Genomic DNA, 14,358 nt, shown 5'->3' on the forward strand with positions numbered 1-14,358 from the left:
AGACCCCTTTGGGAAGAGGCTTATCCGGCCCTGTCTCTGGGGCCGTCGGGGTGGGGACACAAACGCGTGCATGCCGCTGCCGCGGGCAGCACGAAGGGTCTGCTCTGTGCCCCCGATGGGGTCACACGTTCATGTCCTCTGTGCCCACCTAACGCTCCCTGCGGGCCTAGGCCATTCAAGGGCTGAACTGTGGGAATGACAGATCCCTTTTTGCTCGGAGAGGTTCATCCACATGTCCACGGTCCCCAGGACTGTGGGAGGCTGCAGGCCTGGACACACAACCCCTCTCCCCACCCCTCCACAACCCCCTCCCCCCCTGCCGGGACCGTCCACACTGACTTCTCTCCCAGCCATCTCCTTGTCCAGCCGGCTCAGGTGTCACCGTTCAGTCCTGTCCCCCCTTTAAATCCCACCTGGGATTCCTGTCCACCTGTTGGCTTTGTGCTTGCTGCCTGCCCTCCCTCCACGGGAGCTTCCCGCGCTGGGCCCAGCCCGTCTCCAGTGCCCGGGGAGTGGGCAGCCTCTGTGTGGCCAGCCCTGTGCGGTGGCTCCTACCTCCTGTGGTTGGGGTGGCCGGTGTGGTCTGTACCTCAGCCAGCCAGAGTAAGTCTCCCCTGTGTGCCCGCATCCCGCCACCTGCCCTGGGTGCCGGGAGTGTGGGTCAGCGCGTGCGGACCCCTGGTGACAATGGCTTGGGGACCCTGAAGGGCAAAGACTCAGCTTTGGGGACGTGGATGGGCCTGGCAGGGGCCCAGGGACCCACCCATGCCACAGGTGGGGGAAACGAGGCCTAGGTCCTTCCCAGGCTGGTGTTGGGGGACCGAGCCTGCAGCAGGATGCACTCTGGTTAGATGTCAGAAGGACTTCCTAGCTGGAGTCAGCGGGGCCAGGCCTTTGGGAGCATGCAGAGGGGCCCTGGCTTTGGGGAGGCTTGAGGCCTGGACCCTGGGCCCAGATAGAGGGACTTCCGAAGCTCGGCTGTTTCCTCGGAGGTGGAAACACTGTGGGGGCGGGCAGTTCTTTCTGACAAGGCCGGTTGAACACAGGGGGCAGGCCCGGGGGCCTCCTCCCCCTGCAGCTCTGCCTGCAGCAAGTGGGGGCCAGGGGTCCATGATCCCGGGAAGCCCCTTCCGTTCAGGGCCGCCCCTGCTCTGATGGTGGAGGCCAGGCCCAGTGTCACTTCTGGGCTGTTCCTGCAGCTGCCTTACCCTGAGGTTTTCTTGTTCAGCTGTTGCCTCCAGGAAGGCCTCCAGGGATCCCTGGCTCTGAAGCCTCCCCACTCCAGAACCTCTTACACACTGCGGGACATGGCTTTGCTCAGGGCCTTCCCATCAGCACCAGGCCATGCGTGCACTTTAGAATCCCGGGCCTCCGCAAAGTGGGGGCCTTCTGCCCTCCCCCTCTTTCTCTGGGTCCTGACCTGTCTCTCTGGAGGCAGCCTCAGCCCTCAGTGCCTTGCTCTGCCCATGGCCTCGGGGGCCACCTCGGCAGACCCCTTCACCTCTCAGGGCCTCTGCTTTCTCATCTGTACAGATGAGTCTGGGGTTCTCCTGCCGCGCCGTGGGTACGGCAGGCAGGTCCCTGCCATCACTGGGGGGCTGGGACACCCCCCTTGCCTTGCTCTGAGCTCAGGGAAAGGCCTGAACCATGTCGCCCTCCCGGGGGCCGCCGGGGTGTGGGGAGTGGAGAGCTGCAGGAGTCTGGGTGGGGGAGGCACGGGAGACAGGGAGGGGAGGGAGAGGGGCCTGCACCAGGGGCACCGAGCCCAGGAGAGCAGCCCCGCCCCCGGCAGCGGCTGTCATGGCCACGCACTCTCAGCAGAGGTGGCCTGGCCGGCCCGGCCTGATTTCCCCGCCCGGGGCTGGACGCTGACCAAGCCCAGCACAGGACAGACCTGCCTGCCCAGGTCCAGGCAGCTGGGGCCTCTGACCCCTGTGTACGTTGACCAGGTGACTAGGTTCCGGGCAGGTCCTGGCTGGGCTGTGGGTGGCTGAGACGCTGTGGCCGGTGTCGGGCCTGTGTCCTCATCCCCACGCCCGCCCTTTACTAATGACCCAACGCCCATGGCTCCTTGGCCTTACTGCTGGCCCTGGATGTCCTTCCAGACGCGCCCTGCCATCGGGGAACATCTCTAGAGGCCTGTGGCTCCTTCCCTGCCGCCAGCCCTGTCCAGTGCCGCCTGGGCAGGCAGAAATAGCTTGGGGGAGGACAGCACGCTCCCTCAGGCCCTCCCCACTGGGGTCCTTTGGCTCTCCTGGGGGTGCCTGCTCCTGGCGTCCAGGGACTGGCAGGCAGGGTTTGCCTCTGAGCTTCTGTTCCAGCCCCTGCGATGGCCCATGACTCAAGCAATAGCCACGGTGGCGGAGGGCCTGGGGGTCACTGGACCATAGCCACTCTCAGCCGAGGGTCCTGGGCGCTCGGGCCTTTAAGCCACTCAGGTGGGAGCTCGGAGAAGTGGGGAGTGGCGGTGGGGCCACGGGGCCTCTGCAGGCCGTGGAAGGAACCTACCGTCCTGGGGGCCCCAAGCCACTTCTCCTCTCCTCCGGGCCCATGGGGGCCACGGGTCCCTCCAGCTCTAGTTCTGGGATTCCCTGCGTGGGGGGCGAGCAGGGAGGCAGTGCCTCCCGGAGGCCGAGACGCAGGCTCGTCACCTGGGTCAGGGCGCTGGGCCCCAGAGCCGCGGGAGCAGGGCCCCGGGTCGGACACACGAGGCTGGGACCCTGACGCGGCCCTCCCTGTGTCTGTGGCCTTCCTCAGTTGCCCCCGCGATTGGAGCCCCCGCGTGCAACAGGTCAGCACCCGTCTCCCTCCCTTATAAAGGTGGGCCCCGGTCCCTGCGGCCCAAGGACAGCTCAGGCGGCCCACCGTCCTGCCAGCCAGGTCACCGTCCGGGGGCTTCTAGGCTGGTCAGCTCCCAGCATGGGATCTCGGGGACTTCACTCCCTTCTTCCTGGGGCTCTCTGTCCTTTCTGTGCTGCCCATTCCTGGCCCGTGTCCCTCCCCTGTGCTACCTCCCTCCCCCAGGCCGGTTGCCTCCGTCCCCAGAGAGGGGCTGGGTGTTCCCGGGGCGTGCCTGTAGCTGCCAGTCCTGGGTGTGTCCCCGGGGACAGCCCTCCGGGCGGAGCTGGGGCAGGGGTGCTGGCCTAAGACCCTTTTTGGTTATCAGGTGGCATCGCGGGGCCTGGCAGGGCCCCGTCCTCTCGAGTGGAGAGGGGGTGGTGCAGAGAGGCCGGGACTCTCGGAATTTCAGGGTGTGAGGTTTTTTTCTCCCGGACCCCCTGCCCCACTAGAGTGAACGGGACCCCGCCTGGACCCCACAGCCCTCCTGTGGGTGTGCACACATGCACACACATGCCTGCCCACGCTTACCTCTCTGGTGGCTCCCTCAGTCGTCTGGTCGGGCCCCTCGGGCAGCTCTGTTGCAGGGCGGCAGGCCTGGGGGTGGTGGCTGGGGGTCCAGCCCCCACCGTGGGGCCTCCAGAGCTCCGTTGCTCCTCACAGCAGCCTGGGTTGGTCCAAGATACTGTTGCTCCTGGGAAGTGCTGACCCTTCCCTGGACCCAGAACACTCCTCCTTGCCACCGCCCACCCTGCCAGGCCGGCCCTGCCAGCCGGGGTGCAGCCCAGACCACACCCTCTGCCGTGCCCTGCCCAGACGCTGGGACCTGCTGTCCCTCCCATTGTCCACTGTCCAGCGGGGGGTACAAGCCGACCGCAGAGTCTCTGACATCCGGGTGTAGCCTTGGGTGGCCACATCTCTCCAGTCCGTGTGGTCGGGGGTCCGATGCCCCCCTCCTACGGTGCAGTGAGGGGCAGACGGGGGGACGCGTGCCGTCACCGAGGGATGGGCTCCTGGCTCCGAGCAGCCCACGCGGGGTCTCCGAGGGGCCTCCTCCGGAGACGCGGAGCCGCTGAGAAGTCGGCCGGCCACCTACTCCCGCGGGAGAGATGGTCCCCACCGTTTCCTCACAATCTCGGAATCAGAGGGTCCTCACTTCCCACCGAGCACACCTTCACCCCCACCCCCACCGCGACGCCATCTCTCTGCTTCCGGCCAGGGTGCAGACTATGAAGCTGCGGGGGCAGAGCGCCTCCCTGCACTCGGTCGCAGCTCACTCAGGGCCCTCTGATTTTGCGCATCGGTCGGTCGTCCTTCCAGTCACTCACCCGCGTGCCCCTCTCCTGACCGCCAGTGTCACGCCAAGGCACTAAGACGCCGGCGCTCAGCGGTCCTGCGTGCAGGTGTCTTAGTCCACCGCTTCGTTGTCGTAATGGGTTCTGGAGGATCGGGGGCTGCCAGGAGAAGCTGCTCGGAGTGATCGCCGAGGGCAGCCGCCCTCCCTGGCTTCTCTCGTTCACTCTCGGCTCTGAGCCACGTCCCCATGTGCACTGAGGAAAAGGGAGGGCGTGCGAGGGAGCGGGTCTGGGGGGCCTCTGCACTGGGCAGATCGCATGGTGGTGGGAGGGCGTGACCTTGACGGAGGAAACCCTCCAGCAGGCCGGGCTGCAGAGGCTGTCGACGAGCCCCGTGTCCGTTAACTTCCATCGGCCTGCGGACTGCTGGGCACGCGCCATATGCAGCCTGTCCGTGCACAGGAATGACCATCCCCAGGGCGCGGACCGCCGCCTGCAGGGACTGCGGCCTCCCGGATTGCTCCTCCTGAACCGTAGCGGCAGAGGGCCCAGCGCCTCCCCACCCCATCCCGTGCCTGGATTTATAGGGCAGGGCAGCGCCCAGGCACAGGCGTAAGCGACAGGAGCGCGTAGCATCCGGCCAGTTTCCACAAGCCACCAGACAGTTCCCGGCAGCTGTAAGGGTGACGCGGAGAAAGTGCTGGGGGCCCCGCTCTGTTCCACGCCAGGCCCGCCACCCCCGCCAGGCTGCCGAGGGCCTGGGCAGGCACCACCCTGGGTCTCCGAGCCCCGTGTCTCCGGGGCCTCTTCTTCAGGGCGGCCTCGAGGGGTGGGTGTGCGGCTTCGTCGCGCAGTCCGGCTACCAGCAAGCGGCGGTGAGGGGCCTGCGCCCGGGTTCGAGTCCCCGCTCTGCTGCGCTGGGGCGGCTGGGCGATGCTGCCTCCGTCCCCCTCTGGAACACGCGGATGACAAGAGGAGTGACCTCCCTGGGTCTGAGTGAGGACATGGGCTGTCCCCCGAGCCTGGTCACCGTGATAGGCAGGTATGCTAGTCCCAGGGAGACGCATTTAGGGACCACACCAGAACACCGAAAGCTGCAAATCTGATCCCAGCCTCAGGTTCCCTTGTAAAATGGGAGGAGTCGTGACCCCACAGCACAAACACCTAATTCTGAGATAACAAGCGTTGAGTAACTGCTGAGTATTAACCTGAGAACGCCACGCCTCTGCTTGTGGGGGTGGGGGCGGTGCTTCTCCAGCAGCCGGTTCCTCCCCACCCGTCAGGACACCCCAGTCCTTGGGGGTCCTCGTGTGTGCACGTCCCTTCCCTTCTCTGGTCGGCTGCTGTGTCCTTAGAACTTGTGCTGGTCCCAGTCCCCCGAGAGGCCCACCAAGCGGGGCTCAGGGGGCAGGATGTAACCGGGCGAGTGCGGTGGGAAGGCAGGTGGGGTGGGAGTGGCCAGGCTGGCTACAGGTCTGCCCGAGAGGCCGGGAGGTGGGGCGGAGCTGGCCACAAAGGAGTCCTGTGTCTTTCAGGGACGGGCCTGCCTCAGTTTCCCCGGTCACCCAGGCTCCCGGCAGCAGCGTCAGCGCCTCCTCTGGGAAGTCTGGCAGGATTCCCATGCGTGAGCCCCGCGGTCGCCGTCTGCCAGGCTGTGCCCCGGGCGGGGCAGGGCTGATGGTGACCCCGCACATTCTGCTGACAGAATGAGCCCTTGAAGAGTTTCCCTCTGTCCCATCTTCAGCGAACTCATGCTCACCTCTAAACCGGACCGGCGGCTTGAACCAGTCCTTCCCATCGCCTGTTGGAGAGGAGTTTCTAAAGTCAAGAACCTCAGGGTCTCAGAAACCGTTGGTTCTGAGGGAAACCAAATAAAAACATCCCTTCTGCTCTCACGAGGACATGGACGCCACCCAAGGTGTTTCTTTACGGAGATCTTGTTTAAGATTTTATTTTTAAGTCACCTCGACGCCCACCCTGGGGCCGGAACACAGCCCCAAGATCGAGAGTCGTACACTCCACTGAGCGAGCCAGCCGGGCCTCCCCTCTTTACACAGGGACCCCAGCTTCCAGACCCCGGGCCCTCATCCCCTCTAGTCTCCGGTCCTCTGCAGGGCGGACTCAAACGGCACACTGGAGCCCCGCTTCTGGTGCGGACAGTGACGCGCCACCATGGCTAGTGGGGGACGAGGACCAGCCCAGAGGGTCCGAGCTGCTGTCCACCAGAGGCCCGGGCGGTCACAGGCCACGAACGCCATCCTGAAGCCCACGCCTCACCGTAACTGCCGCACGGCAAGACGGTGAGAGAGGTTCACGGAACAGAAGGCAACGGCTGTCCGGCAAGCCAAACCGGCTCAGAGAAGCCGGGGGAAGGAGCAAGGGCAGCGTGCACAGCGTGTGTGAACCTTGCCAAACAAGCTTTCCTCCCACTTACGGTGCGCTGAACCGAACCTACGCCGCGTGACGTTAGTTTCTCAGTACTGCCAGGAAGGATGGTGAGGTATCCGGGGACAGGCATTTATTGAGAATAAAAAAAATTTCCTTCAACAACAGATACTGCACGTGGGGGGCCAGGACTCATGCCTGATGACTCATCTTTCAAGTCTCAAACATACGCAGCGATCTGGACCCGGGTAAGAACCGTTCACAGCCCCCAGACACACTCCGCAGCTTTCCTCCACCCGCGGATAAGTTAGCGCCCAAAGTACCAGTCTGCCTGGGATGTGCACATTTCTTCTGGCTTCTAGAGCTAAAGGCAGAGCTCCTCCTCCTGCCTGACCCCGGGTGTCGCGTGTCCCCTCAGCCCGCTGAGTAGCAGGCGCGTCTGCTGCTCCAGGGTCACCACACCTGGCAGGACTGGATCACCTCCTTCAAGGCCTTCAGCCCCTCCACACTCCTGTCCTTCACGGCCATGGCCAGGAGGACCGCTCTGTTTCCAGCTTCCTGAGACACAAACGTCACCAGGTTCTTTGCTAAGACATGGATGAGAGGCTGGTAAAGGAAAGAAGAGAAACCATTTTAATTGCGACAAATCTGTTTTCCCTTAGCGCCTTCGCGGTGTCCCCTAGGAACCTGACTGGCTTTCTACAACCCCAATAAACCACACCCTGCCCCGTAAGTTCAAAGCAACAGTCGTGCAGCATTCAACCAGACTCCAGAACACTCCAGTCCTAAACAAAACGCTGAAGAGGCACCATTCTACTCATTTTCTTGGTGCCTTCTGATTCCCTGGTCTCTTCTGGTGGCCATCATCTAGAAGGAATCGTGAAACGTATTCTGCACGGCTGGGGTGGGGTCTGTCAAACCTCACAGGCGATCTCGTCAGAGCTCGTTACTCCAAGGTAGCATGAGAGGCTCAAACCTTACAAGATCAATACCCCGCCTGTCCGCCAGATACAACACTGACGGGCTGGGAAAAGCACGCGCCTAGGGCAGGCAGGTGCTCTCTCAGCTGCGCAGGCTTCAGGAAATGCCGTGGCTGTCCGCGGGCTCCGTGGCCCTCCCACCGGACCCTCCGGCCACTACTCACAAACCGCAGTCACACCAGCGGGTTTTCCTCCACCGTGGGGACCCCTTCCCAGCCACTTTACCTCGTCCTGCCCAAGAAGGACTTTCGTGGTGAGCACAGGCTTGCTGATGTCACTGGCCACGGGGCTGGGCTCCAGGGAGACCAGGGTACCCATCTTCCCGAACTGGGTCACCACCACCAGGATGTGACTGCTGAAGGCTGTGCAGACCACCTGCGTGGGGACCCCACACACCACTTCCGTCTTCTGCTTGGAGACCAGCAAGGGTTTGCCTTCCATGGATGGGTCTCTCCAGTGGCACTTTCATGTTTAACAAGGAAAGAGAAAAAACCAGAGTAATTCAGCCAAACCGCGTCGGATGTGCCCCGTGGCTCCAGCGTTAGTGCCACCCGGTACCAGACACAAGCACGCCCATCCGAGCAAGCGCCCGTGCACCCACACGGGCTTCACCCGGAGCCCCCGGGAGCCGCTCCCAGGCGCACAGTGCAGACGTGCGGGCTGCGCCTACCAGGCGGGCCGTCAGGGCACACGCTGGTCTCTGTCCCCGGAGGCTCCCGCCCTCCCGCCCGGCTCCACACCCGTCCGCGGCCCGAGGCCGGCGGGAGCGAGCGCCGCAGGTGCACAAGGCTGGGCTCCAGCAGGTGGCCGCGCTCCCGTCGCCCGCTGAGCTTCCCCTTCCGTTTGGGGAAACGACCGCCCCCACAGGACAGGGCAGCACCTCCCGCGCGGGCGAAGGGCAGACGGCGACGGGAAGCCGGTAGGCCGGGGGCCCCGCGGGGGCGCGCGCCGTCTACCCATCCCACCCGCCACGCCGCCCGCGCTTACCGCGCCGCGCCCGGAAGTGACGCCCTTGGGCGACGCGGGCCCGCCCCCGCAGGGGCCCCGCCTACTCGCGCTGCGGCCCCTCCCACCGGAAGGGCGCCTGCGAGCTTCCGGTCCCGGCACGGTCTCCGGCGCCCTGAGCAGCGGGGTTCCGCGCTCCGGAGAGGGGACGCCTGTTCGGGGCGAGGGGCGGCAGCCCCCCACCCGCGGGCCTCGGCCTCCCGGCCTCTGGCTGCTCCCCCGGGGTGACCTCGGTAGTCGGGGCAGCGCCTGGCTATGGGTTCCCTACCCGCATGGCGGCCCGGGGGCTGTCGGAGCGGAGCCGGCGCCGTGCAGAGGTCGCCCCACGCAGAGCGGGCCGTGAGGGCCGCCGCCGCGGACACAGGGACCTGGGTGTGGCCGGCAGGAGTCGGAGCCCGGGCGCGGGGCGTCCTGCTGACCCGGGCGGGCGGGACGGCTCGGAGGCCCCACGGCGAGGCCAGGACTGAGGGCCCCGGGGCGGGGGCGGTCCGTGGGGGGCGAGCCCTCCGCCCCACTCTCCCGGGGCCCCCAGCCCTCCTGGGGTGGTCTGCAGGGGTGGGGGCGATCTGCGGGGCCGGAGGGCGGTCCGTGGGGGGCGAGACCTCCGCCCCACGCTCCCGGGTCCCCCAGCCCTCTGGGATCGTTCTGCAGGGGTGGGGGCGGTCTGCGGGGGAGCCCTCCGCCCCATTTTCACGCGGGCCCCAGCCCTCTGGGGTCCATCTGGGCCACCCTTCCAGCGCACGTCCATCGGACTCCTCAGGCCGTGGTGGGTGCCCGGCATTGGGCGAAGTGCTCTGTGAGCAGTGGTTCCTGCAGTCTTGACCCCGTCCTATAGACAGGCTGTTCAGGTTCAGAGCGCTTGCCCCGGGTCGTAAAGCTGGTAAGGGCTGGATCCGGGCTTCAGACGCTCGCCCTGCTTGCCCTGCATGACTGGTCTGAGGGCTCCGCGCTCAGGTACGGGGGAAGAGGAGGGACCGGCGTGGCCCCTGTGGCAGGACGATTTCTCGTCCCCTCCCGCCATCTCTGACAGCCCCCCAGGGCTCATCCTCTCTTTCTCCAAGCTGGAAGTGTTATTGGCGGGGTGGGGGACCTTGCTGCCCTAGCTTGAGCCTGCAGATTCCTCCTTAGGGCAGTAACAGCCCTTCAGAACCCGCACTCAGCGGCCTTGCTGTCCAGGTTCCTGACAGCCCCTGCGGGGCCGCATTTCCCCTCCACCTGGTCTGCCCACCCCACTGAGCCCCTTAGGAAGCCTTGGCATCCCTAATCTCTGCTCCCTTTTCTCGTGATTTAATGATTCCTTAGACAGTCCATGTCAAGTCCAATGAAGCGTGCGCCTTCCAAAAGGATTTCTGGTGGCTTAAAATAAAAGGCGTGTATACAAAACTATCAAAATAGAAATCAAAATCAAAAGGAAACCTGTTTTTGAGCTTTCTTGCAGCCGGTTCGCAGAGGGAAAGATTATAACTTTCAAGGTTCCAATACTCAAAAAGGATGAAGGGTATCAATTTCTCCCGAGTGTTTTTGTTGGGGCTAAATTTAAACCCACATCCACCCACACACACCCCAAAAGCAAATTGCCAATTCTGTTGCTTTGCCGTGGGAAACCTTACGAAGGTGCATTCACTGCTGTTCACCTATTCGTGCATTTTCTCTGTATACAAATAGACATAAGTTTGACACCCTCCCCTCCAAAAAATACCCAACTCTGAAATAAAGTTCTCACCTTTATGAAAGACGTGCAAGAGCAGAGTGGCTGATAAGTTTCGATGACACTTAAGCAAATATGTCAGTGCTTGTCTGTTGGCTGTTTTTTGGTCGAGATCTTGGATAGAGGCTGCATATGAAGGAAAGGAGGTGGGAAGTCTAGGAGGGGCTTCCTGGAGGCCGAAGTGGGCACGTGGGCAGAACGTGGGCACTTGGAATAATGGGGGCCCAGCTCATTGCCTGCCCTGGGCTGTTCTCCAGTGGGAGGCGAATTCCCTTAAGTGAATCCACTTAAAATGGGAACTGAGTAGTGAGAGTGTCACTGGTGGGGCAGAAGAGTCTGAGAATTTATCTTAAAAAAATGGGGGCAAGGGGCGCCTGGGTGGCTCAGTTGGTTAAGCGACTGCCTTCGGCTCAGGTCATGATCCTGGAGTTCCGGGATCGAGTCCCGCATCGGGCTCCCTGCTCGGCAGGGAGTCTGCTTCTCCCTCTGACCCTCCTGCCTCTCATGCTCTCTGTCTCTCATTCTCTCTCTCTCAAATAGATGGATAAAATCTTAAAAAAATAAAAATAAATAAAAATTCTCATTAGAAATATATATTTAAAAAAAATGGGGGCAAAAGAAAATGTCTTGAATTTGTCTTACATTCAAGGAATTCTAGGTTATGAATGCCGTTATACGTTAATTTGTAGAACCAACGAATCCAGTGTGGATTTGGCAGGATCATAATTTTCCCAACAAGTTGTCCAACAGCGATTTTCCCGGCTGCATAACAAGGAGGGCGGTCCGAGGGTACCATCCGCTTCCCCAAGAGCCTCTCATGATCCTTTGATATGCACGTTTGTCCTTGGAGTCTGTCCTCTCACCAGCCGGCCCCGTCTGGCACTGCCGGGCCCTCCACGTTTGCCGCCACATTCCCCAGTATTAACCTTAATGGGCTTTCCGAAATCTTGCATCTCACATGATGCACGGCAGCACCCCCAGCCTCGCAGCGTACCTACCAGGACTTGCGACGTCGTGCCTGTGCGTGAGAGAGAGTGGGGGACACGGAGGGGCATTTAAGGGGAGCCCCGTTTTGTAAACGGTCGATTCAGTAGGGAAACCTTCTGTGTTAGGATGTCCCTACTTCCCTCTGCGAGCTCATGCCTTGCCAGCTCCGGCAGGCACACAGGGGCCTAAGATGTCAACCCTGGAAGGCTCCAGAATCTACCTCCTTGGCCCTTACTAGCTGTGCTTTGGGGCAACCTTCCCTGTCAGCCTCAGCTTCTCAGCTCGGAAATGGAGAGAACACGGTGCCGGCCTCACAGGAGGGAATGAGGTGGGCCGCGGGCCGTGATTTCCCGGAGCTTTATGAAGTTAGCTATTACTTCATGTGTTTTCATACTTACTTATACATTTATACATTATTTATTACCTTTATTATTAAACACCTGTCCTCTCATCCACAGGTGAGTAACATCCTGCTGCCGTATGCCGGGTGAGGAATGGCTCGAAAGCAAATCAGTCTTTGGGGCTCAGAGGCCCTTGACCTGCAGGAGGCTCTCAGAGCTGCCACCCTCCAGGGTCTGCCCGAGGGAGTGGCTCATAGACACAGTGTCCCCTCCAGGTTTCGGTGAGATGGTGTAATAGGTGGAGCTGTGTTATTTGTAGAAACGATAGCCCCTCTCACGTGTCCCAGCCAGTCTCCTAAGAGGACCCGGGTATGCAGAGAGCTGGAGATCACGTTTGTGATGCAGGCCTGAGACACGGCATCAGATAAGCAGATTTTATTCCCTTTAGGCGGTAGATACTTAGGACCGAGTTACGGGAGGTGTGTCCATTAGGGTTCTTCCAGGCAGAGGTGACAGACACCGTGTGAAACCGTCCTTTGCTCCAAAGGAGAACAGATGGGCTCACTGGACAGCTGAGAAGTCCTGGACACTCCGACGATTCTCCCCTCCGTTTCTCAACTCCAAGATTGCTGTCCTGCGTCCCGTCAGCATCACCAGCCCCTGCCCCCAGTCGCTCTCTTTCCCAGGATTCCCCGGGAACATCCAGGCCAGTCTCCCTAGACCAGCCTGGGTCACGTGCCTGTCCTTGAACCAATCGCTCCGTGAAAACGAATTCATGTACGAGCAGCTCCCCCTGCATTTGAGAGTTAGCAAGTCCTTGTCAGTGATTACGTCAACGAAGAAATCATAATGAACGTGACGAAATATCTAGAGGGCCCCACCCTCCCCGCCCCCCACCCCTGGAAACCACGCACCCACTTTGTGTTTCTGCAGATTTGCCCATGTGGACAACGCCCACAAGGGGACTCCTGCACCACGTGGCCTTCCGTGGCCGGCTCCTTCCACTCAGCAACGTGTGGACAAGGTTCATGCACGCACCTCAGGGCTGCGTTCCTTCCGACAGACCGGCTCTTGGGAGGATTAAATGAGGTCACATGGTGAAAGGGCCTGGTGGAGGGCCGGACACACCCGGTGTACAACAGGGCTGCCCGCCTTTCACGGGTCAGCGGGATCCACTCACGGAACCACACACAAGGGGCCTCTTGGGACCAGCGGCCCTGAGCTCTCTTCACTGCTGGCGTTTGGGGGCAGCTGATGCCGAGGAGTGGCCATGTCAACCTATCTGCCTGGTCCCCTAATGCGCCCGAGATGGGTCTGGGGATATCTAAGCACAGGCCTTGATACAGCCAAGGCCAAGGGGTCCTCCTGCCCCAGTCCCGTCCCTGGGGAAATGCTGTGGCGGTTCGGGAGTTGCTGGTGCCCGTTAGGACAGAAGCAGGTGCGAGAGGCCTCGGGGGCATGGCCACCTCCGTGGTGGTCTGCGGATCTTTCTCCGAGTGGTTTCCCCGCCCCCGCCGCCGCCGAGGCTGGGGATGCTCTGCCCTGGGGGCCCCCGCATTTACCGCCAGCCCACGCCCGCCCTTTCTGTGCCCCAGCTGGGAGTGACCCCGTGCACGGCGGTCACAGACACCCTTGAACAAATAGTGGCACGGAATTAGAAGCGGTTCTAATTAGAGTTCTCCACAAGACAGAGATTACTATAGCAGCACCCAGTTATCTGGAAAAACAATGAACGATTAATTTTTTTCCAAACCAGGATTATCCAAGTGGAGGGAGGGGGGCAGGATATAAGAAACATAAGCCGCTGAGGTTTTTGCAGGAAAAAAAAGATTAAAGGCAACCAATCGAAAATCGCATATATTTTATTACAAGAACAAAACCCCGGGTCTATGTGAAATTCAAATTTTTCCCAAGGGAAATTAATGCATACCATTAAAACTGAGTCCAGTTTATAAGGATCCAGGGAGCGGTTCAGAAGAGGAATAAATCCTCTTCCCAGGGAGCGTTTAAAGATCATTTCTGGAATGCCTGCAGCACAGGGGAAGAAGTAAAATCATTTTCCCACAGAGGCCAGTGGTGTTTCCTGGTGGGTGTAGCCTCTGTTCAGAGGTGGCAGGCAGGGGCTGTGTGGTCTACACGGGTCCCAGGCTTTGGAGTTCTATGTCGGTGGGAGTGTTTTCACTTAAGACCAAACAGTAAGCCCCCAAAAAACCCCTTGTTTTTGGACCCAGTTCCCTGCCCGCCCAGAACGGGGAGCTGAGGACGGCGTGTTGATTTCGGTCAAGCTCGGCTGTTACAGTGTTTCGCTCCCAGTGGGAGGTTTTCTGCCCTCCTTAGAAATACTGACAACTGCCTTGCACCCACATATTTGTTTAGTTCCTTAATAAATGAAACCTTAATCCATGTACAATTTCGGGAAGCCTTTCTTTCAATATTTTAAGGAGTTATTTCCCCTGGCGAGGACGCGGCCCTGTTGCCCTGCGTGGGGCCTGCCGCCAAGCTTGCCCATCCTCACGGAGGCCCGTCCCGGCTCCCGCTCTCTTACCAGGAGAGGTAGGACCAGTGCCGAATGCCACGGGGCCTCAAAACGTGCTTGATGAGTTGGACCGCATTCGAGGTTGCATGCCACGCCACGGATCGAGGGGCTGGGGCGGGCGCAGGAGCCGGGAGGATGGGGCCGAGGGAACCTGAGCCTCCAGGGCCAGGGCAGGCTCACCTGTGGCCTTGGACCATTCCCTTCCCCTCCCTGGGCCTCCAGCTGTAAACCCTCATCTGTAAAATGGGCACATTGGCCAGGTGGCCCCCAGGTGCCTCCCACC

The 14,358-nt window shown here is 61.5% G+C and overlaps 2 protein-coding genes and 1 long non-coding RNA gene across 5 annotated transcripts in view; 1 reads left to right on the forward strand and 2 right to left on the reverse strand.

Annotated features, from left to right (window-relative positions):
- The window catches only part of TMEM184A (transmembrane protein 184A), a 14,285-nt gene extending 7,802 nt beyond the window's left edge, over nucleotides 1-6,483 (reverse strand). Inside the window, exon 1 of the mRNA XM_081819220.1 lies at nucleotides 3,370-6,483. The gene's annotated coding sequence lies outside the window, so the exon portion shown is untranslated. The remainder of the gene's footprint in view (nucleotides 1-3,369) is intronic.
- A 146-nt stretch (nucleotides 6,484-6,629) lies between these two features.
- PSMG3 (proteasome assembly chaperone 3) lies at nucleotides 6,630-8,541 on the reverse strand. 3 transcript variants are annotated; one of them, XM_031042069.2, is made up of 3 exons: nucleotides 8,486-8,541; nucleotides 7,724-7,960; nucleotides 6,630-7,124 (listed from the first exon to the last, which is right to left on the reverse strand). In XM_031042069.2, exons 2-3 carry the CDS (start codon nucleotides 7,937-7,939, stop codon nucleotides 6,972-6,974), a joined length of 369 nt encoding a protein of 122 aa, XP_030897929.1. In that variant the 5' UTR covers nucleotides 7,940-7,960; nucleotides 8,486-8,541; the 3' UTR covers nucleotides 6,630-6,971. The 3 variants fall into 3 exon arrangements, with proteins under 3 accessions (XP_030897929.1, XP_006745971.1, XP_030897928.1); XM_006745908.3 differs by lacking the exon at nucleotides 8,486-8,541 and adding an exon at nucleotides 8,379-8,473; XM_031042068.2 differs by lacking the exon at nucleotides 8,486-8,541 and adding an exon at nucleotides 8,169-8,247.
- Nucleotides 8,542-8,607: 66 nt separating this feature from the next.
- LOC145721476 (uncharacterized) lies at nucleotides 8,608-13,942 on the forward strand. Its single transcript, XR_014145171.1, has 2 exons — nucleotides 8,608-11,820; nucleotides 12,473-13,942. It is a non-coding gene; the product is annotated as an uncharacterized LOC145721476 (long non-coding RNA).
- Nucleotides 13,943-14,358: the final 416 nt, after the last annotated feature.

Source organism: Leptonychotes weddellii, chromosome 5 (genome assembly GCF_054177405.1).
Source record: "Leptonychotes weddellii isolate Sample4059 chromosome 5, ASM5417740v2, whole genome shotgun sequence".
NCBI lineage: Eukaryota > Metazoa > Chordata > Mammalia > Carnivora > Phocidae > Leptonychotes > Leptonychotes weddellii.

Coding starts and splice junctions, on each gene's coding strand:
- PSMG3 (XM_031042069.2), bottom strand. CDS start 7,939: ATGGAAGGCAAACCCTTGCTGGTCTCCAAGCAGAAGACGGAAGTGGTG. Junction 7,125..7,723: donor TCCTTCTTGGGCAGGACGAG/GTAAAGTGGCTG, acceptor TTCCTTTACCAG/CCTCTCATCCATGTCTTAGC.